At 36.9% G+C, this 22,000-nt stretch overlaps 1 protein-coding gene across 3 annotated transcripts; it reads right to left on the minus strand.

The window, feature by feature from the left end:
• Nucleotides 1–1,000: 1,000 nt before the first annotated feature.
• Nucleotides 1,001–21,809, minus strand: LOC113503747 (SET and MYND domain-containing protein 4-like). Of its 3 annotated transcripts, XM_026885830.1 has the most exons (17): nucleotides 21,330–21,809; nucleotides 20,496–20,754; nucleotides 20,224–20,404; nucleotides 19,992–20,136; nucleotides 18,821–18,985; nucleotides 9,721–9,858; nucleotides 9,554–9,637; nucleotides 9,153–9,360; nucleotides 8,475–8,676; nucleotides 8,190–8,286; nucleotides 7,566–7,752; nucleotides 7,083–7,230; nucleotides 5,732–5,815; nucleotides 3,891–4,028; nucleotides 3,521–3,600; nucleotides 3,124–3,200; nucleotides 1,001–2,160 (listed from the first exon to the last, which is right to left on the minus strand). In XM_026885830.1, exons 1-17 carry the CDS (start codon nucleotides 21,473–21,475, stop codon nucleotides 1,941–1,943), a joined length of 2,559 nt encoding a protein of 852 aa, XP_026741631.1. In that variant the 5' UTR covers nucleotides 21,476–21,809; the 3' UTR covers nucleotides 1,001–1,940. The 3 variants fall into 3 exon arrangements, with proteins under 3 accessions (XP_026741631.1, XP_026741633.1, XP_026741632.1); XM_026885832.1 differs by lacking the exon at nucleotides 9,554–9,637 and having other exon boundaries at nucleotides 21,330–21,808; XM_026885831.1 differs by lacking the exon at nucleotides 5,732–5,815 and having other exon boundaries at nucleotides 21,330–21,808.
• Between the last annotated feature and the right edge of the window lie 191 nt (nucleotides 21,810–22,000).

Raw genomic sequence — 22,000 nt, forward strand, 5'->3', positions numbered from 1 at the left:
ACTTTGTTAATATTTAAGAAATACTGATCTATTTTGTCAGCGACCAGTCTGTCTATCCGAACCCCCCGGCAACACATTTGCCATGCTTTAATATTGACTTAACGACTGTCAATGGTGTATGTAAGACAGTCGGGCTCAAAGGCAAAACCGGGTCACTGGTCTTTCAATACTCCACAATGTATAAAGATATTAAAACTGAACTAAGTAACAATTGTGGATTTACGAAAGTGTGTTAGAAATCTCCCCATCGATTTACTAACCCCGGTGACAGCGGCTTAACTTTTTCCATTTATCAAACATGATGTAGCTACGATAGCCTCTTCGCTTAAAAACAAGTGTTAGAGTTATTTAAGGTTTTTTTTGCTTAAGAGATTTGGCTTTTGCCTTTTTGGGCAAAAAAGCCTTTAAATTTAAAGAGTTTAAGTATAGTTCAATACGTTGCTTAAAGGCAAGTATCAAGAAGGTTATGATTAATTATATTTTTCTAGTGGTTTCTTAGGTTTGCGCGAAGTAGTTTCATTTCAATATATTTTTATAGGTTAAGAGTGATTTGTATAGTTTGGACAAACGCGGGTTAATTTTAAGTTGTTCTATTCAAAGAATGTTAAGGGAAGTGTCAATGTTTCTTTTGCCGACCGCGATTTTTTTTCTATACTACAAAAAGCTGTGAGAAGCATTCTGCTATACACGGTGATTTTTTAGTCGTCTTACAAAAGCTGCCCAGTTCATGTATCCGACGTAAAATACCCCTAGGCGCGATTTTTTTTTTAAATCAACTATGATAATAAGTACGAAGAAAAATTTAACAAGAGAAATCTGAAATATACTATTAAAAATGATAAAACGCCGCCGCCCACGCCCCTCACCATTGTTACAAGGCTAGGACCGCGCTCGCAACCGAGCTGTGTTTCTAAAATACTACGAATCGCATCATAATATTGAAAGAAAAAAATGCTTTTTAAATTTATTCAAATCTCATAATTTTTTTTTTTTTATATAATGAACGTGTTCTCGTCATTGGATACATGAACTGGGCTGCTTTTGTAAGCCGACTAAAAAATCACGGTGTATGAGTTGGTATGTAAAAAGGTGTCAGATTTTCCTCCTTCCCTATTCGAACGGCATACGAGTTGTTGATTCCGAAAACCACTGATACAGCAGACTATATATAACGTCCGACAGAAATTTCGAATTATCTACCATTTAGTCCTACAAAACAAAATATAGATTAATATTAGACCCTTCTGAAACACCCTGACACACGCATGTTACATATCTTAGAACTTCCCATTCTATCCCAGCATGTTTAACACGCTGACTAAAAATACGCCGGTTCCACCTTAAGATGTTTTCCTTTCAAATTATCCCTCAAATCCTTCTTATTTAAGCCTCAATATGCGAAGAAACCCAGATCTGAAATAACACTGAAGAATCGGTTTGAACCGGTTCTGTAAGTCACGTTTCTGCTAAAGGTTCAAGTACCTCTTGCTTCTACGTAACCGGCAATATCTTACTAGGTTTTTTCGGGAGTCGAGACTAGCGATGGTACTACAGTTAAAGAAAATGTACCATCGTTTTGCACTTGTATGCCAACAAAAGTCGCCAGGCCTATGTGCAAATTCGCAGAAAACCCCCAAAAGTATAAAATTCCGCATAGTATAGTCTCACGCCAGGTCCACTGCAAAAACAAGGCGGCGCGGGTTCGATCTTCGCATACACGAATTCAAAAATTGTTCAATGTTCAATTTTTTGTCGATTCTTAATTACGATTTGGGACAATTACCTAAAAGGATTTAAATTCCTCGCGTCGACAATTTTTACTATATGCACAGTCAGAAAATACTCGCATAGGCCCTGCGTTTTATCACATACAAGCATACTCCAGGGGTTTGACGCCCTGAAGTTAAATTGGACGTATAACCTTATCTCTAAACTTAGCTTTATATGACGTTCATCATTTGCAGCTTATAGTTGATGCAGTCCGGTGAATTGTGGACTCTGGGTGCGGTGACTAACTCTTCAAGAAGTGTTTCCTTGCCCTTTAGGTTGGCGTACATGGGCTTCCAGGTGCCGAAGTTCAGCTCCATGAGCTGGTTGGCTTTCTTCACTATCTTGAGAGTTTCACGCATCCAGTCACGAATGTTGACTGGCTGGCGTTCACTGTTGACAATGACAATTTCTTGGGTTAAAGATGGTTATTCTTTTAAAACTATCTAATAAGTAAAATCGAATTATCCAATTAGAAGATTTTTTTGTGAATTCAATATCTATTTTTCATCCCCAAATGTTAAGGGTGGTCCATTTTTTTTCGTTCAAGTTTTTTATACATGCAACACTTTCACACCTCTACGATTAATACCTATTTTATGTATGGCCAAACAATGTATGTGGTGGTTCGTTTTCGAAAGTACTACCAAATGTTGCGTTTGATTAATAAGTTCCTAATATTTAACACAATTTAAAACTATATTCTTTTAATGTTCAATTTACTCAATATTTCTGACGAAATAATCGAGTTATGTCTTTGTTGTTTAAATAATTAATTTGAAACATAATCTAATTGTCCTAATTATAGAAGGTTAATCTGTAAAAGTGAAATCAAAAAGAAAAACAAAAAACTAGACTACAGTCAGTAGCTAGTAGCTCGCTAATATGACAGTATTATTTTAAAATAAATTTTAATAACTATCTATTTTTCACGCTCCTAGTATTTCAATAGATTTGAAAGTGTTGTTCTATTCTCAACCATCCGATACCGAATGCAGAAGACATTCAAATACAAAATCACAATCCTCCTAAACTCAATTGATAACTGAATGAGAGCAAAAATGATAAAGTCTTTGAACTCTCTGCCGGTCCTCTTAACAGTTAATTTCCGATCCAGCTTGATGCGATTTACCAATACAAGCGGACAGTCCCTTGCACTCATCCAATTCGCGACCGTGCGAATGTTAGCCCCCTCGTTAATAGCGTAAGGAGCGATATCCTTTAAAGGAGCTGCATTCGTATCCCCCCAATGCATTCGTCCTTTGCATGAGACAGGAAACCGGCAATGTGACGAGCCCAGGATGAGAGAGATCAATCAATCTAGCCAATTTAATGCTAATATCTAGACATACTTACTCTCCCTCAGGGTCGTCGAAGTATTTGACGATTCGGCCTAACATTAAGTTGGCCATTTTGCGTATCTCGTTTGTCACCTGAAACAAAGAGATTTTCTTGAAGAACAAGTAAATAATGACTCCCCAAGGAATTCAATTCTTGTGATGCAGGGGGTTCCACAAGTCACATGCTCAAAGACTCTTCGAAGTGAAGAAGCCTTTGTGAACTGTGGGTTTGGCGTTAGCTTAAAGTAGGCACAGATATACATTAAAATATGCTGTATATTTGAATTATTCTGCATCTGGGGGTAAGTCTATGATATTTTGTTTTGGGACAAAAAAATGTTTAGAGTAATCGGGGGTAACAAGTTATTTTTCCTACTTTGGGGTAAGTTTAGTAAAAAAAAAATGATACGTACCTCCACACTGAAGGATCCAAACTGATACTCGAAACTTTGGACATTTTGTTTGATTAACTCGACTGCGCGTGAATAGTCGCCTGAGGACAATGTCTTAATTAATACAAGATATTTCATTAATGCATGATAGATGGAAAGATTCGATCTTAAAAGTTAGAAAGTGACAAATATACCGGTGGTCGTGGTTTCGATTCAAAAACCAACGAAAAATCGATCATTGAATATTAATTGTAGTTCGCGTTAACAACTTTTTTATACACATATGAAAGCAAAGCTAGAAAGTAGCAGGATTCGAACAATTGGAAATCCAACGGTCTTAGCTCTAGGTTATGAACACGTGGCTACTAATTAATAAATAAGCGTTACTTACCATTAGAGGCGTAAAGACGAGCTAGATCGTCGACAGTCTTCCTTAATACGTTGTGGTGTCTGTAGAGCACTTGTTGCATGAGGCGGTAAGCACGAGCCATTAGCTCGCACCGTTCTTCAGGGGTGCTGCCTCGTAACGCTATAGGAATACATGAGTTTATATAGCAAACCAACAATATAGAATACGAGAAGTTGCATAAGAATCTCCACTCTGTAGATTTCGGATGAATTTCGAACGGCTCCGCCAATTTTTTGTAAATTTAGAAGAATTTTACTATTCGATTTTGCCTTTCGTTTTCTTACAAGATTACAGACTAATTCAATTTGCCTCAATTTTGTAGTGAAGTTAATAATTTAAATATCTTTAATTTTCGTACGTTGAAATAAAGGTAATATTAAATTTCGCCTACGTCGTACCATTTAAATGATTCAGCCAATTGTTCTATTACTTTTCAATAAATATTCATTCGGATCGACTTTACATGGCTTCTTTAGATCCAATCAGTACTTTCATATTCTTGAATTGTGGTGTATACCTCGGCTTTTAGCAAAAACACTATTAAACTATGAACTATTTTAAAGATCATTAGACATCTTCGATATTTCAGTATAGACAATTCACTTAAGTTTTCCTCCAATGCTACAAATAGATGGCAATACAAATTTATTTTTCATCACTTTTTTGCCCGCCAAGTATACACCAAAATTGACCAAGAACTTCGAAACGGGAGTGTAGAAGTGCTTCTACCTACAGAAGCTAAATACTAGGACATAATTACATAACTAACAAGCGAACCTCTCTCATCTCAACATTAAAACAAAATACAAAATACAAACGAAAAAAATAAAATAAACAGCTTCAGTCAGATCAAAAATCTACAAAAAACAAGGAATAACAGTACTATTCTATTCCTAGATACTTAGATAGAGTACATAAGCAATACCGTTATCAAGCCGCTTGATCAAACACCTGATCTACGCGAAGGTATAGGCACTAACACCATGTAACACTTAGGTACCGAAATCGTCTATAGGCAGCTGAGCGGTACTTGTAACACTAACTCTTCTATCGCATTCTGCATGATTCATAGAATTAGGTAAGGAATTAACACGAATTAGGGAAACCTTTCAATGGGTTGATGTTTGACTTGAGAAGTTTAAGTGTCACTTATGCTTTGTGCGTTTCACCATTAGGAGCTAATGATCAACATTTGGCAGATTTAAGACAAGTAAACTAAAAAATCGAACCCCGCACGAAGCTTATGAATTCTTATGAAGCGGAGGTTATTAAACATTAAAACCACAAGTATTAGGGGATAACAAGTCGGATACAGGTAATTATCAGTGTTTACAAGGAGCGACTGTCTATCTGACCTCCTCAAACCAGTTACCTGGGCAAGACGACAACCTTTAGTTAGACAGGCTGTCAGACTTTCTAGCTACTGACTAACCGTAACGACTGTCAAAGATGTATTAACAAGGGACCCAAAAATTTAACTTGCCTTCCGAAACACGGAGCAAATCGGCCTGGCCCGTGCTAACCAAGCTTAGCCTGTTATCGATCAATTTGTGCAGTAATAACATAGCCACGAGCAACTATCCAAGAAATGCACCATATTTTTTTTTATGGTTGTTGAAACGAGGGTTTCTCTGATGGCACAGACACTTCAAAAACCTCAAGAGATTATTCTAAAAACGTCAATCCATTAAAGAACTTTGCATACACGTGTCAATTTCTTACAAAATTCCAATGTCTTCTCAACAGTGAATACCTCAGTGAGCTTTCGAACACAGCAACAGGAAAATGGGAAATACATACATTTAATAATACAGTTACCATACCTGACAATTTGAACTCAATCCCCTTGTCGTAGAGTAACTTTACACTTGCCCCATCGAGATCCCAACTGCATCGCTTGCATTTAACTAACAGAACATATAAGAGATAGAATGGAATCGGCGGCCATGCCAACACACAGTACCAACACGATGAGTGCGGAGTCAACCTTCGGAAAGACGAATCATTTGTACGGTACGGCACCAACGAATTGTCCGATGTTCCGAATTAGTTTCATGATAAACTCAAAATAGTAAAAAATAAGATTTGGGGTATTTTTTTGCCCGTTGCGTGCCTCGCGTTCCCGTTATCGCCAATTGTTCCTATAAGTTGTTAAGATAATTTTGTGGTCGTATTTTCGTCGCTGGTACAAATGAACTAGGTCCACAGTCACCGTGTTCAAACGGTTTGTGCTAATTCAGTTGGAGGATAATCTATCCTTTAACTGAACTAGAAATTTTAATACAACACAAGATACTGATTGTTTAAACAGAGCCTGGACAATGTGTTTAATACTGCTTCTGTGAGTGGAAATAAAGACATGTCTAAGAGGAAAACGTAACATTTTATAAAAATTGAGCTCAAATCAAACATAAAATGGATTTCAACCATATTTTTTAAGAATTACTTCTTTTGCTTGGGGTATGGTATTAATTTACTTGACTTAAAGCAATATTCACAATAAGACCGTGCTCTTTTTAAACATATTACAGAATGTTAACGACATTTTTGGTAGTTATGATTTTTGTGGTTATCGAAAATGTGTTTTGTATTATTATTATTCTTTTCTATGTGTTCTGACACCGACAACCTTTATTAGTTAAAGTGGTTTAACGTTATCTGCACGAGAAGTGATGTTTGTCCAGTAATGAGATAATATAGGCTGATGTTTTATTTTTCGTCATTTTTTTGGACTGCGAGTGTAACTAATGTCAGTGATGGGGTAAGTTTAATAAAAAATCAAGTCCTACGATTAGTTATTGAAACACTTAAAATTTGTTCGTATAAACTACAGTATTAATCGATCTACCTCTTATATGTTCTGAAAAAACCTTAACATAACCTATATTAGTAAAAAAAACTACAAAAACTGTTCTGTGATGTTGAGTCTGAAGTTAATCTGAACGAAAATATAATAAAATGTTAAAATTTAAATTTAACTGAAATGTTATTAAAAAAACATTTGATTGTATCCTATCGTGTTAAAGTTAAGCGTTCGTTGCCACACGAAAAAAAATAAGGGCAAATATTTCAAAAATTGATTTAAAAATGGGGTAATAATACAAAAATTCTTAAAAACGTACGGCAGCGACCGTTTTAACGTGTATAATGTTCGGGAGATGAATTCGTACATACCTGATGCGTGCAGGGCGTTAGCTGTGTCGGCGGTGGTCTGAGCGCGCAGTAATGGGAATTCGTTGGTGCACTGGTGACACTGGTTCTTATTAGTCACCCAAGTCACCGGGCCCTTGCACGAGGGGCAAGAGAAGGCCACGAACAGCGACTGTTGGGGGAATGTTTAACTTAAAAGATTGTATGAGATCTCAAGTTTATAAACGAGAGATTTTCATATATCTCTTTATGCGCCAAGGCCTTGATTACCCCATAAGTGGGGTAATTTTCTTTAAAATCGACGTTTTTAAACATCACGTTACAAATAAATAAGTAGAAATTCGCCTCAGGAAAGTTATATTAATAATATGGAAAATTCACAAAAACTGTCTTTATACATGCGGGGATCGAGCCCACGACACATTGAGAAAACACGACGACTCATACGCCGCAGCTATTTGAACATCTGAGATGGGAGTCAAAAACAATATTCATATAGATACGTACGGTAAAATCTTTCCTTGAGTCATCACTACAGGCTTGGCAAGCGCAGTTGAATCCGTATTGCGCTTGCAGTTTCTCTTTTCTGATGTGAAGAGCCTCTCTAGCGTAGTGAGGACCGTATGAATTGAATACTTCAGCTCCTTCAGGGATTTCTTTGTTCCCTTTTACAAAAAGCTGATTCCTGTAGAACCTGTTGAGAAAATGCTGAATTTATGATCTGTACTTAATGGTAAGCATAGAAATTTATTCAAGTAATTTTGATGACTGCATGGATACCTGGTTTAGATCACCTACCAAATCCACTGTGTGCGACGTGTTGCGGGTTTGATCCAAGCGTAGGACAAGCGTTTCTGTGAAACCTCCCCGGCTCAAGGAATAACTTCCTTAGTGTGGGAGTTGTTTTTAAAGCAAGAAACAAATCCTCATGCTCAAGAATTTAACCCCAGTGACGCGAAAACTAACAAAAACTAAAATTATATGCACAAAAATCATCTAGACGTAGAACACAAGTGCGAGAATCAAACCCAGAACACATCGCGCACGTTGTTCTTTGGTGTCGTGACTTACACCACCAGGTCACCAATGGAGTCAGCATTTTTTGACATTAAATGATGAAAACGAACTTACACATTGATGATGTTCGGATCACAGGAGTGATTCATCATACTCGCCGCGGGATAGATCGCGGTGCCCACTTTACAGAAGCACTCCAGATAGTCCCCAGCTAAAAAACAAATGATACAGTAGTATCATCCAATTATAATTTATTTCAAATATATTCCATTCGCAAAATAATTCCATCATTTTGCAGCTAGTCGACGTCCCCATGAGCGAAATACCCGTGAAATCAATTCCAATAAAATCCCCAATTTAATTCAATTAAACGCTCTATAAATAATTGGATATACTTACGGAACATTTCCGAAGGCTGCTGCGAGGTGTTAATATCTAACACCGTATGAGCGTTAATAACCAATTGGCCAAGCGTGCGAAATATTAACGCACAAGCCAGTAACTTCATTTCTTCCGGAGGCAACGCATATCCGACTTTGTCCGTAAAGAAGTCGAAAAACGGGGTACATGTCTCCAGGTAAAGTGTAAGCATTGTGGCGGTCTACAAATAATTTGTCAATGTTCAATTAATGTTCAATTTTCAATTACCAATTAACTAAACGAATGTTTTTTATAAGACTCTTTTTTAAAGGGTGTTTAGTTGAGTCGTGTACCTTTATATATCAAATTATTAAGTTAATCAGGATCCATATTTTCAAAAGTATAAGTCAAAGTAAAAAATGGCGTGAACCAACTAAATGCCCTTCAAAAAACGACACAACAATGTAGGAAATTAAATGAAATACACGCGAATTACAAGTAAAAAAAAATCGAGTTTGCTTGGCAATATATGTCGCGATCGTTTAGCAATTACATCGCAAGGCGGGCGCAGCGCACAAATAAAAGACGAATATTCACGTCTGCCGTCATCACATAAAACAATTGAAAACATCCAATCCCATTGATCGTCTTACCTCAAACCAATGGGATAATAAAATGGAAAACTCTAGAACTTAAACATACAGCTCTTGTTCTCACCAGCGCATATTGGATGTTATCCGTTATGGGCGCCGCGTCGACGTTCGACGATAAGTGGAACATCGTGTAGAAAGGATCGAGATCTCGTTTAAAAGACTCGACCTTCCCAATTCTCATATAGGCATCAAATAAATCAGCAGCCGTCCTCGGGGACCCAGAACCGGCTGGCAGCCTAGGGAAACCCCTTTGAGCGTATTGAATCAACACCCTGAAAACAGTAGCAGTATAAATCGAAATCCTCTCAAGAAAATATAACATTAAACACAAAAAAAGCCTTCATAAATTCAACAACTTAATCCCACGTAAAAATAAAAAAAAATACATTCATTCATATCAGTAAAAAAAAAACTGAAAAGAAATAAAAAAATAATCTGATAACTTGCTAATATGTTCAAACGTACCTAAAAGCGAGGTGGGCAAGACCAAAAACTGTAGTAAGGTTCTTTTTATTTCCGGGACAATTCCCACGGTGTTGGGTTAAGTTGCTAAATAGATAAAGCATTCGGACTATTTTAATTTCAATTCTTCAATGGTAAAAATAATATGAATGTAAATTATTATACCGTACCTGAGTGCGAGATGTGAGATGCCGATAACGTTGAATATGTTGGCCCTTACGCCGGGGCACTCCCAACGGTGGTATGACGCATTGCTGTGGTATAGGCAGGACTCGCTGCAGAAGACTGCCCGAGAGCAGTAATCGCATCTGTGTACGAGAGACGAAGGTCAACAATACTGTTTCTTTTGTTAAGTTATTTAGCGGGATTTATATATCGGATTTGCGAGTCGGTAATACGAATGTCACATTAAAATGGATAAGATTTGTGAACACTATACTATGTCCGCGCTAAGTTGGACTTTGTGAAAGGGTGTGAAATTCTGCATTTAGTGAGGGGTAGTGATCCGATTAAAAGTAAAATTCGATTTTGTTCCGGAATATTTTTAAATCGATTTAATAAGCTAAAATAATTAAAGCTATACTAACTAATTTTATAACGATTTCGTATTTACCAATATGTAACAGCATTCGACTACGTTTTTATAACTCATAAATCATAAATGTTTTCATTCTGTCACTTTTTAATAATTAACTTTGACAGTTTTAATTTTCATATAATATTCTTATGTTTAAAACTAAATTAAATTGACGATAATTTAATTAAGAAAAAAATTGTAGATCACGCATTTAACTTTTATTTTTTCGAAATTCTCACTTTTCGTATTTGTTACGTAGTTTGACATATGTCAAAACTGTCACCTTAGCGCGGACAGAGTATACTGACAGATGGTAAATTTATATATAGGGAGGAAACAGCCATATTGGAATCTCGAATCATCTCCAAGTCAGTTTGAATGATGATCAATGCACGTTTCGTAAGAGATATTTGCGTGGTAATGGACGATATGAATTAAAGTATAAAAATGAAGAAAAAAGTGAATCCTACGTAAATAGGGTATTTGACGAATAAATTGTTTAGTCCGTCAGAGAGATTTCCAAAAAAAAAGCCCTTATTTTGTTGTAAACAACACAGTAAACACATATATATATATATATAAACGTAAACTGATATAAAATCTTGTGTGACGTCACTTAGCAGTACACTTTTTAATAGGAAGTGATGTTTTAGCAATATTATAAATGCAAAAGTATCTCTGTCTGTCTGTCTGCCCGGCTTTTACACCAAATCTGCTGTACCCAGCTGCTGTAATGAAATTTGGTACACAGATACTCTAGAATCTTCTAATGGGTTTCAAAGTTTATAAGAAACTTTTCTTTGGAATACGGCTTTAGAGCTTGGCTTAATTTTGTCTTTTGATTTTATTTTGCTTTAAAAAGTGTACAGCGCAACTAGAGAGAAAGCTCTCTGAAAGCCGAAAAGTCCACACGGACGAAGGCGCGGGCAACAGTTAGAAAAATACTTATTCAATATTTTTTGGAAATCCGTCTGACGGACTGAACAGATTTATATTATTAGCTTTAGTCATCATGATTTTCTGCGAGTACGAGAATAGTAGATACAAAAAATCATACAGTTGTCAATATCTGGACGGTAACTCACGTTATCTTGTGACGGAGTTATTGTAAACGTATGAACTCTAAATCAGATTGTGATGATAATGTCAAAAATAAATATCTGGCAGTGAAGTGGACGACGTGCTGATGATGATGAAGTTGATGAACGAGCTGTGATGAGGTAAAGTCGTACGCTCCAAAATGGATTAAAAGAAGACTTGTAAATACACTTCGTATATCCCATGTTGGAATTAACGCCATTACAACATTCGAAATGATCCTCCCGTGATTGGTGATGCTGGCCAAATATGTCGCAAATGTTGGTGGTGTGGGTCTAAATCTCTCAATACTCGCTAATTTGTACCTGGTGCAAACATTGGGGCCAATACTTCTTAAAAGGTCGTTAAAGTACTTACAGTTGCCAGATTTTCTCCGTAATTAATTCTAGCTCAATGTTACGTCTTAAGTGAAGTTGGTAAAAACTTACATTTATGGCGAAGCTGCGAAGTCTTGTCGAAGAATTGCTGTGATAGTTCTTGTACCAGAGTCGCGGGAACACTTGCGGACGCTTAGGGGAAAAGGATCCGCAAGCGTTCTCGGGAAACCGGAACAGAATGTACCGGGGACGGCCGCGCAGAATCTTCTCAGCAACTCTTGGAGAGATATGCTTCAAACGTGCTAGAAAGAAAGATGCATCCTATGCGGAGTTCGTACCCGTTTCTCATTTACACAATTAAGTTTTTTATACGTATCTATTATCTGTCTTAATGAGGTTTTGATGTGCTACAATGAGATTTAATCTATACTAATGTTATAAAGCTTATTTGTTTGTTTACTTGAACGCAATAATCTGAGGAACTACTGGGAGCATTTTTTAAATTGTTTCAATGTTACATAGCTTAACATCAAAGAGAGTTATACACAATTACGCTATCATCAAAAGGAACAGAACAGCAATGATAAGTGTTATAAAAACCCGGAGAAATTATCAATTTTACGGAAATGATCTTCAAAAAAAAATCCAAAAGTATTCGCGACTGTATAATGACTATATTTTAAGGTTGACTCACAATAACACTTTTTACAGCAATAACTTTGTTAGACAACGCCCGTTTCTGAACCCTGACGCAAAAACGGCGGGGTGTTATAAATTCGTGTCTGTGTGTATTTTCATCGTATTTTATTACATTTGATCGGAACGGTACGGTTAATCGTAATAGTTTTACAAAAAAAATCTTTAATATTTTTCTTTAATTAAATTTTAATTTAAAACCGTGGTTTTTGGGGATGTTTTATTTGATAATCTTATGAAGTTAAGTCAAAACCAGGACACTGATGGTCCAAAGAAGACGTGGATTGCGGATGAAACATGGCATGCGATCAAAGAAAGGAAAATCCTGGTCGTAGCTAGAAGTGATTCCGAACGACATCAGTGTAAACTGCTCTCGGCAAAGGCACGGAGTCTCAGTCGCAGTGATTATAACCAATATCTTAATTCTATAAGCCAGAATATTGAGGATAACGCGCAGACCTTGCGGACAAGTGACCTTTTTCAGTTAAGACCTAAAACCTGGACCATGGAAGATGATCAGGGTAAATTACTGACAGAAATAGATCTTGTGATAGAAAGGTGGCTCTACAAGGACCACAGAATGTTACAATGCCGTCAGTCCAGCAATTTTGTAGTTGAAAGTAAGAAGCATTATGAGTAAGCTTAAAAAAATTAGTCAGCCGGAAAAGACATATAATCAGAACAGAAGAACTCACATCTAGGAGACTCAGGTGTTGAGATCTTACTAGACGCAGGCCTGGAAGGAGTCGCTTTTGATAGCGCTGCACAAGAAGAGCTCCACGAAATCCCAAGCAAGTAAGATAATGGTTTATATCATCCAGGATCAGCTACTAGCATACTGCCACGCCAAATACTAGACGAACAGGCAGGTTTTGTCAAACATGGCACCAGAGAGCAAATTGTTAACCTTAGGCAAATGCCGAGGATTTAACATCCCAATTCTCCAGTGATTCATTGACTACTCAGAGCCGTTTGACTGTGTATGGTGGGACTGCCTCTGGAAAATTATGCTCGAAACGCAGCTATTTAGTAGAGTGGAGTACAAAAGCGAGATGGTAGGACTCTCGATCAACAAATCAAAGACCAAAGTCATGATCATTGATCGAGCTGGATTAATCACACGGACTGGAGAAGTCACAGGTTTAGTAATTGTGAATGAATTCATCTACATTAATCAACGCACATGGAGGCTGCGAGAAGGAAATTCGGAAGCGCATTCAGATAGCCAAGGCGGCTTTAAGCAAAATGTCGGGACTGTGGCAGAACAGGAACATTTCCAACTCATCCAAGAAGAGACTCGTAAGAATCTTGGTCCACTTGATATTTCTCTACGGCTCCGAGTCTTGGTCAATACCCGCAGTAGACCAAAAAAAGATCGAGGCTTTTGAAATATGGTGCTGGAGGAGAATGTTGTTTGCCATGGTTAGCAATGAGACATAAGTTCATTCTTGATCAGCTAGAGGTCAAAACTAGACTCTCCACTGCTATCAGCGGGTACTGAGTTTCTATGGTCATATTGCTCGAAGACAACCGGATAATATCGATAAGATGGTTTTGGTTGCCAAAATGGACAGAAAAAGACCACGCGGGCGATCACCTACCCACTGGTCTGACTAGATGAAGGCAATAACCGAACTAACCATAACCACAGCCCTGAGGCAAGACGAGGGCGGAGTAGTATGGAAGAGGATCGTTAAAGACTCCATTAAGGCGTTTCAAGACGGACACGACCTTCAGCAACGAAGAATACGATAAAGAAATATAAGTAGTAAAAAAAAAACTAGTAGTTCCATATCCAAAAAGTTGACGTTCTACGAACTACGGAAACGTGTTAAAGCTGTGATGTGAACTAATATATATTTAACTAGCAGTTGCCCGCGACTTCGTCCGTATGGTAAGGAAACCCGTAGTACATCATTTTGTTCTATTTTCAAAAGTATTAGCAGCGTACGCAGAAATAGGTTTTCGATTTTACACCTTTGGTTTCATTATCGCAATTTTCTTACGGAACCCTAATATTTTTTAAAATAAATTATAGCCTATGTTCAGCGGTGATAATGTAGCTTCACAACAGTGAAAAAAAATTATCAGGTAAAGATGAAATCGCAACAATAAACGGCAACTTTATTTAAAAGTTAGCGTATTAATGTAAATATGGTTCAACACCAAATTAACAGAAACGATTTTATTTAGCAACCGTCGTGCATCAGAAGAATTAATCATTATTAAATGATGCACCGGTTTACTCACGCGTCTTTAGTTTCGGACCCAACCAGAGAAATATATTTGCAAGGAAAGCGTTGTTTTGGAACTAAATCGATTACCAAAGTATTGTTATAGTGAGTCAATCTTCAAGGATAGGCATATTCTGTCGCGGACTTTTTAAGGTGTATTGTACTATTTTCGTCTAATCTATCTCGTATGGTTCAGTCAGCGTTTGCAAGGCTAGCTTAAAAAAGATTAATCTATACTAATATATAAAGCTGGAGAGTTTGTTTGTTTGTACGCGCTGATCTCAGGAACTACTGGTCCAAATTGAAAAATTATTTTCGTGTTGAATAGACCATTCATCGAGGAAGGCTTTAGGCTATAAACCATCACGCTGCGACTAATAGGAGCGAAGATACAATCGAAAATGTGAAATAATCAGGGCAGGTATAAATCATAACTTATATCTTCTACCCACGCGGACGAAGTCGCGGGCAACAGCTAGTTACTATAAAAACCTCCAAAATTATAAGTAGCCCTCTACTATATTACGAATGTATTTTACATTAACACCTTTCTCATGAATTACTCTATGTATTAAAAAACCACGTTAAAATCTATACCAGTTTTAAAGATATAAGCGTATTTATTTATTTATGCTTACACGGCTCACCAAATACGTTAAGATATAATAATAAAAAAAATACAGTATTAGGATTAGCTATTCTACTCAGTATATTGAGACGGATAAATGGCGTTAGTGACTTCGTTTTGTAATATTTACTAGCAGTTGCCCGCGACTTCGACTATTGTCAATAGTATTAGCAGCGTACGCAAAAATAGGTTTTCGATTTTACACCTTTGGTTACATTATCGCAATTTTCTTACGGAACCCTAATATTTTTCAAAATAAATTATAGCCTATGTTCAGCGGGGATAATGTAGCTTCTCAACAGTGAATTAATTTTTCGAATCGGTCCAGTAGTTTCGAAGCCTATTCGTGTCAAACAAACAATCAAATCTTTCCTCTTTATAATGACGTAATTATTTTTTTTAATTTTGATACAACTCGCAATTTGTTTAAGAATCTCGTTCTCCGTTGTTTGTAACGTTGACATATGATATCTGTCAAAGAGGTCAACTTACTACGGATAGACTACTGAGACTAATTTATCTTTCAAATAAACAAAATAAAATCGGTTGTCTGTAAATTCGTTTTACTGACAATAGTTTAACTTAACAACGTCACAAGAAAATACTGATGGAATGTTTGTATTTTCCCACGTTTTTATACACTCACTTTTCTTGTTTGTTTGCCGTTCCGGTTTGGTTTTTGCAACTCGATTTTGAGGCACTTCCCGATAAGCTAGCAGGCTGAAATTTTATCAGCTTCAAACCCTATGACAATGCAATTTAAACTATAAAAACGGCTGGACCGATTTAAATAAAATTTGAATGGAGCGAGACAAAAAACGTGATTTTATAGATTTTTAAAATCTATTAATTTTCATTGGAACAAAATTGACAATGGAACGCCTCAGAGCGAGGTGACGCCGCATTTTCGTACGTACGTGCAGCCGACTCTATCTAATTATAAGCCGTCAAAACAAAACAAAATCGCTTTATCTATACGAGAGTCACTCACACACCGAAACGTCTATTTATAACACATCGTTTTTATGCATCGGGAACTAAAATTGTATGTACTATAACATTGATCTATTGAAAGTTCTAATAACGGATACTTAGATGTGATATACATATACACCGTAATTTTTTAGTCGTCTTACAATAATAAACTAATAATAAATTAATAAAATAATTTAATAATTTATTATTCATAATTTAATTTAATAATTAATTAATAATTAAATAAAATAACAAATTAATACGTACGAACTATTTGAAATCGAGTCTAATTTGAATACTTTCAGTGTTAAATAGCTCAGTTATTGAGAAAGGGTTTAAGGATTATTATACACCGTGATTTTTAGTCGTCTTACAAAAGCAGCCCAGTTCATGTATCCAATGACTAGAACACGTTCATGATAAAAAAATAGGTTTTTATGAGATTTGAAGAAATTGAATATGCAATTTTTATTCAGTATTATGATGCAATTCGTAGCTTTTTAGAAACACAGCTCTGTTGCGAGCGCGGTCCGAGCCTTGTAACAAGGGTGAGGGGCGCGAGCGGCGGCGTTTTATCATTTTTAAGAGTATATTTCAGATTTCTCTAGTTTAATTTTTCTTCGTACTTACTATCTTACTTCATGATAAAAAAAAATATAATCACGCCTAGGGGTATTTTACGTCGGATACATGAACTGGGCCGCTTTTGTAAGACGACTAAAAAATCACCGTGTACCTATATTCACGAGAAAATAATACGGGTTACACTCCGGGAGTGCCGGCAGAAGTGAAAACTTGAATATTAACGTTGTGTATTTTTAATATTCTGAAATGGTTAGGGAATAACTTTACACGATTTGTTTTAATAATATTATCATAATTAAATTACTATCATTTATGTGTTAGAATACAATACTTATTTATTTCGCTATCGATGCAGTATTGTGCTAAAGAAGTTTTCGTCTTACGATTTTTCGATCAGGTCACGTGTCCTGACGCGAGTTTAACGGATTTTACTCATAAAAAAAAAGTATACAACGCCGCCAAAGAAAGTTTTCACTTCAAGAATATCACGGGGAAAATTGAGTGATAATGATAGCATAAGTGTATTAATAGGGATTTAGATTTATACTAGCTGACCCAGCAAACGTTGTTTTGCCGATTTTTTTTATAGATGTATGTATTTTTAATGCCACATTATAAGAAAAAGAAAACAAAAAAAATCGTCCAAAAAATAAAATATTTTTTTTTAGTGTGGGCAACCCTTGTAGGGGTATGAAAAATAGATTTTGTTCTATTCTCAGACCTACCCAATATGTTTACAAAATTTCATAAGAATCGCTCGAACCGTTTCGGAGGAGTACGGTAACTAACATCGTGACATGGGAATTTTATATATTAGAAGAGAAGAAGATAAAAGAAGTATGTTTATCAGTTATCTGTCATAATACAAGCTTTGCTTAGATTGACACTAGATGGCGTTGCATCGTTGTGTGACAGTAGTATAATGTATTATTTTTAAATCCCTTTTATATAGACTTGAGCAAACATTTAAGAAATATTTCTTTATATTATTTTTAAATCCCTATTATATAGACTTGTGCTATCATTTAACGGATACAGTTGTTAAACAACATTTTTAGTGAGTGTAACACGTGAGATCGGAAAACGAATAAGCGAATGTGGCTTGTTGGGTAGCTTTGCTCGTTCGGGAGCTATGATGCCACAGTCAGACAAACAGACAGAAACATCAAACTTATAATGCCCCTCTTTTTGCGTCGGGGGTTAGTAAAAAACAGTCCTTTATCGCAATAAGCTCGATAATTTACTTAAATGTTTTGGATTATACTAAAAAAACCGAATCAAGTGCGAGGTTACGTACAAATAGACTAAGAGACCTAATAGAGACTATTTAGCAAATAAAATGGTCACCCATCATATTTACGGCCGCACCAATCGTTGCTTAACCTCGATTCTTTATTATTTGGTTATAGCTCATCAGGTTCATCATCAATAACCATTTATTCCTGTCTAGCTATCACAGTATATGAGATAGTGGTGTGATAACAGACGGACGGACGGATAGGGAAACCATAGCAAAACGGTTCAGTTTTGAACCCTAAAAACAGCCTTTTTGTGGAGTGATTAAGAAAGCTGTCTATCAAATTAATTTTATTGTCATAGGTTAAATTTCAAATATATGTGAATTTAAAAGAAATCTAGTTTCTTAGTACTGGATATTGACGGCATTAATATTAACAAGCAACGGATAATATGTGATTTTGAGCTTCAGTGTGTCACTAGCATATTTTGAAATCCATTTTTCAAACTCGCATGATACACTCATTTTACATTATAAATCAGTTATACAAAATGACATAGAATTTTTTGTAAAATCATAAAATCAAGTCCGGTAATCGAACCCAAGACTTTCACGGTAAACATTATTAACAAACTTCAACCTGATAAGACGATATCAATAACAGCTGCCTCCTTCAGCAAACAGAACGACCACCTGTCACAAAAATATCCACTCACCTTAAAACACTTAAAACAGCGCCATCTGTTATTTTTTACCGGAACTTTTTCAACAAGACGTTGACGACGTTTTCAGCACCTGTATAACTTCACACATTGGTTCCAACGGTCAATATTTATCGAAAAAGTTTAGTTTTGACTAAAGTTGGAGTTGAAAACGTTGGAGCCAATATGTAAGGCTGTTATTGGCTTAACAATATCACTCACCCAATCACGGATTCGTCGCCGGCGCAGCAGAAGTCGCAATAGTTGGGGTTCGGCAAATGTTTGTCGCTCAGACGAACAGACGCGAACGCTTGCTCGACGAACAGGACGTCGCCTCTCTTCACTGGTCGATTAGTGACGACGTGGCGACCTTGTTGTTCGTTCATTCTGAAAAGATAAGTCTATGTAGATGTTTGCCTAGAGGAATAAGAAAAAAGGCTCTAATAATGAGGTCCTAGTAAGACTGTAGGTTGAGAAAATGAGACCGAGACGCCCATAGCTCAGAGCGAGGAGGTTGTAGGTCTCTTGAGCTAACGACGGAGATTGTGAATGGAAAAAACCAAACAGGAACTTTCCCGCCAAAACAAGTGAAACGCGGACAGTCAATCATTAGTGCTGAGAGCCTGGTATAAAAGATACCAATAAAAGAGAAAGACCGTTTCTTTTTTTAATCGTTTTAACGGACTAATCTCTGCAAAGGCTGAACCGACTTTGATAGGAATAATGAGGCACGACAAGCGTCTGAATCTCAAAACCGCGAACAATGTCAAAGAGACAAGTGAAAAATATTCAAGCAATGTTGTAAGACAAAGCCTTATACTACGGATCGAAGCTTAAAAACAATCTAAAATCTAAATGTTGTAATATCTAAAGACCAAATGGCAAGAAGTCAAGTTGCTTGCAGAAGACACCCATATACCAGGACCTAGGAAAAGTAAAAAAAATATACTAAAGATGTCTTCATCACCATCCAGGATCATCAGCAACTGCTTCGATGAGACAGCAAGGAGTTTGAAGTTGAAACTAAACAGCTAAGGAAGTAAAATGTCAACAAAATTGTTTTTTTTTTTAAACTGTATCTCTTCAGCCGGTTACTATCTGGGAGAAAAATGAAAAAAAAAACAATGTCACCAACGATACAAAACTTAAATCTAAATACTTACCATGTTTGGTAAAGGGTAATAAAACAACAACGTTCCTTTATTTTTATTCATTTTATTTGTACTTAAAACTAAGAACGCTTAATACTAATTAAGACTAATAACTTAATGCCATATGGTCTTCAGATAATCAGGTAACAGCTGCTCGTTCACTGTACTAAAGAAAATAAAAGTGTCTGCGTCACCGCTGCCCGTAGTGCTAAAGTGAAAATCTAAAAGCTACGGATACTTACTTCAGATCAACAACCATTGAAGCTCCCCTGAAGTTGGGGTTCTCTCCATTGTGCAGCTGAGGGTACGAGTCATACTCCGTCACCGGGTACTTGCGAGATGTTGCTATCTTCTCGTTCACTTCGTTGACCAGGCGTTCGAATTCAGCTGCAAAAGAAGAAAAACTATTAGTACCAAGTATGATAAAAATAAAAGTATTTGTTTTGTTTACTTGTGTGTTGTGTTGATACGTACCAAGTGAGTGCCCAGTCAGCCCGACCTTTTCATTGTGATCGAGTGCAGCATTGACTGCCTCGGCTGCCGCTTGACGGTGTCCTGTCTCCACGAAACATTCAGCTCTACGAAGAAACAGCTTGTGCTGCAGTTCTATAGGGTAGCGGTTGCAGAAGGCTCGATGTACATCTGTTAGCGATTCCTGCATCAAAAAAAATTATAATTAATAGGAAAATAGATATAAAATAATGTATTGTAAAGTAATAAATCATTTTCTTTTTCATTTTACGCACCTTGTACAGTCCAAGTTTGACTGTTGCTGCTGATCTATTCGCCAGAGCGAGAGAGTACATCGGGCCCGTCTTGACCGCATACAGGACAGCCTTCGTGTAGCATTGAAGGCTCTCTCTGTAGTTCCCTGCTTTATATTTGACGTTACCCCTCTTCCGCCACAGAAGAGAGATCTCGTCACTTTTGAGCGATGATGAGTCATTGGACATTTTACAGTCATACTTGTTTTTCATTTGCACCAACCATTCACCAAAGATGTGCCTGATTAACAAACAGAAGATTTTATTAAAAACTATTTGGTTTTATTCCTTGACTATAAGATGATTTTTTTGGCCTTTGCCCAGCAGTACCTAGATTTTTCAGCCTAAATCATTGATTTAAATCACCAAAAAAAATTATTAAATGATTTTGCAAAGAGAAAAAAATGCAGAGCAGATATTTCGCAAGAGGCTTATCACACATAGTTTATTAAATTAAATCTGGGCTTTATTTGATTTGATTTCAAACCCAGAAAATTATTAATGTCTTAGAAATTTTTAAGTGTAAAAATGTAATAAGAATTCTAACAGAAAATAATTTTTTAACACTTTAGAGTTAAAATTCTTAAAAAAGACAAGATTTAATTTAACAAAACACATTTTCTAACTTAGCTGTTTGAAAAAGTTGAGGAAAAAATCGCGAGCTTCGCAGAACACATATTAAATCAATAAATTGCCTCTGGCTGCCTCATACCACCAACTTAAAAGTACAAGCTAGACTTGAGCCTAGATGACCTGCGCGAACCTAATATTGATTTTCTAGTGCACCCTAAAAATGGAGCCTAACTGCGTACTTACCTGATGCCATGGTGCTTCCAGAAGTACGCCAGATTGTCCAGTGACCCATCAGCTCGCCGGTTGTTATTCTTCTCCTCGAACGCGATAATGCACAGAAGAATCTCCCATTGCTTGGCTGGGTCTTCCGGCAATACATCGCTCTCCATTCTGGATCAAGTTTCTATGACTCTCGCGATGCGCCAGTAAAATTCTTCTGAAGACATCACGGGAACAATGGGCTTCTTTTGCACTGCACTGTGCACTGGGAGCTGACTAGAGCTTCCCCTCGCGGTAAACTGGAGCGAACTGTAGGTCGGATCTCGAAAGACTTCGGGTTAGCCGGGAAGCGGCGCCAATTTATACCCTGTGGGTGGGAAACGGGTGTTTGTTATTGATTTTGACGGGCGGCCCCCCCTGTGACGGGTGCGCGTTTCGTTCGACGCATAGGTCAGCCGTTGTACGCATGTCTTGCCGCAGCGGAGCCGCGTTGGGAGCTGCCGATTGGTCCGCGGAAACACCAACGCATATCTAGAACATCTGCATTTAAGTACTATACGTACTAGGTTACCTATGCATTTATAGTGCCGCGCCCTGCCACGCCCGAACATTTCCTTTGTCTTTGTATGATACATTGAAATTTTCTTACTTTTTGGGCTTTTGAGAATCTTATGCTTACAGAACGAGTAATGTAT

Source organism: Trichoplusia ni, chromosome 20 (assembly GCF_003590095.1).
Source record: "Trichoplusia ni isolate ovarian cell line Hi5 chromosome 20, tn1, whole genome shotgun sequence".
Classification (NCBI taxonomy): Eukaryota; Metazoa; Arthropoda; class Insecta; order Lepidoptera; family Noctuidae; genus Trichoplusia; species Trichoplusia ni.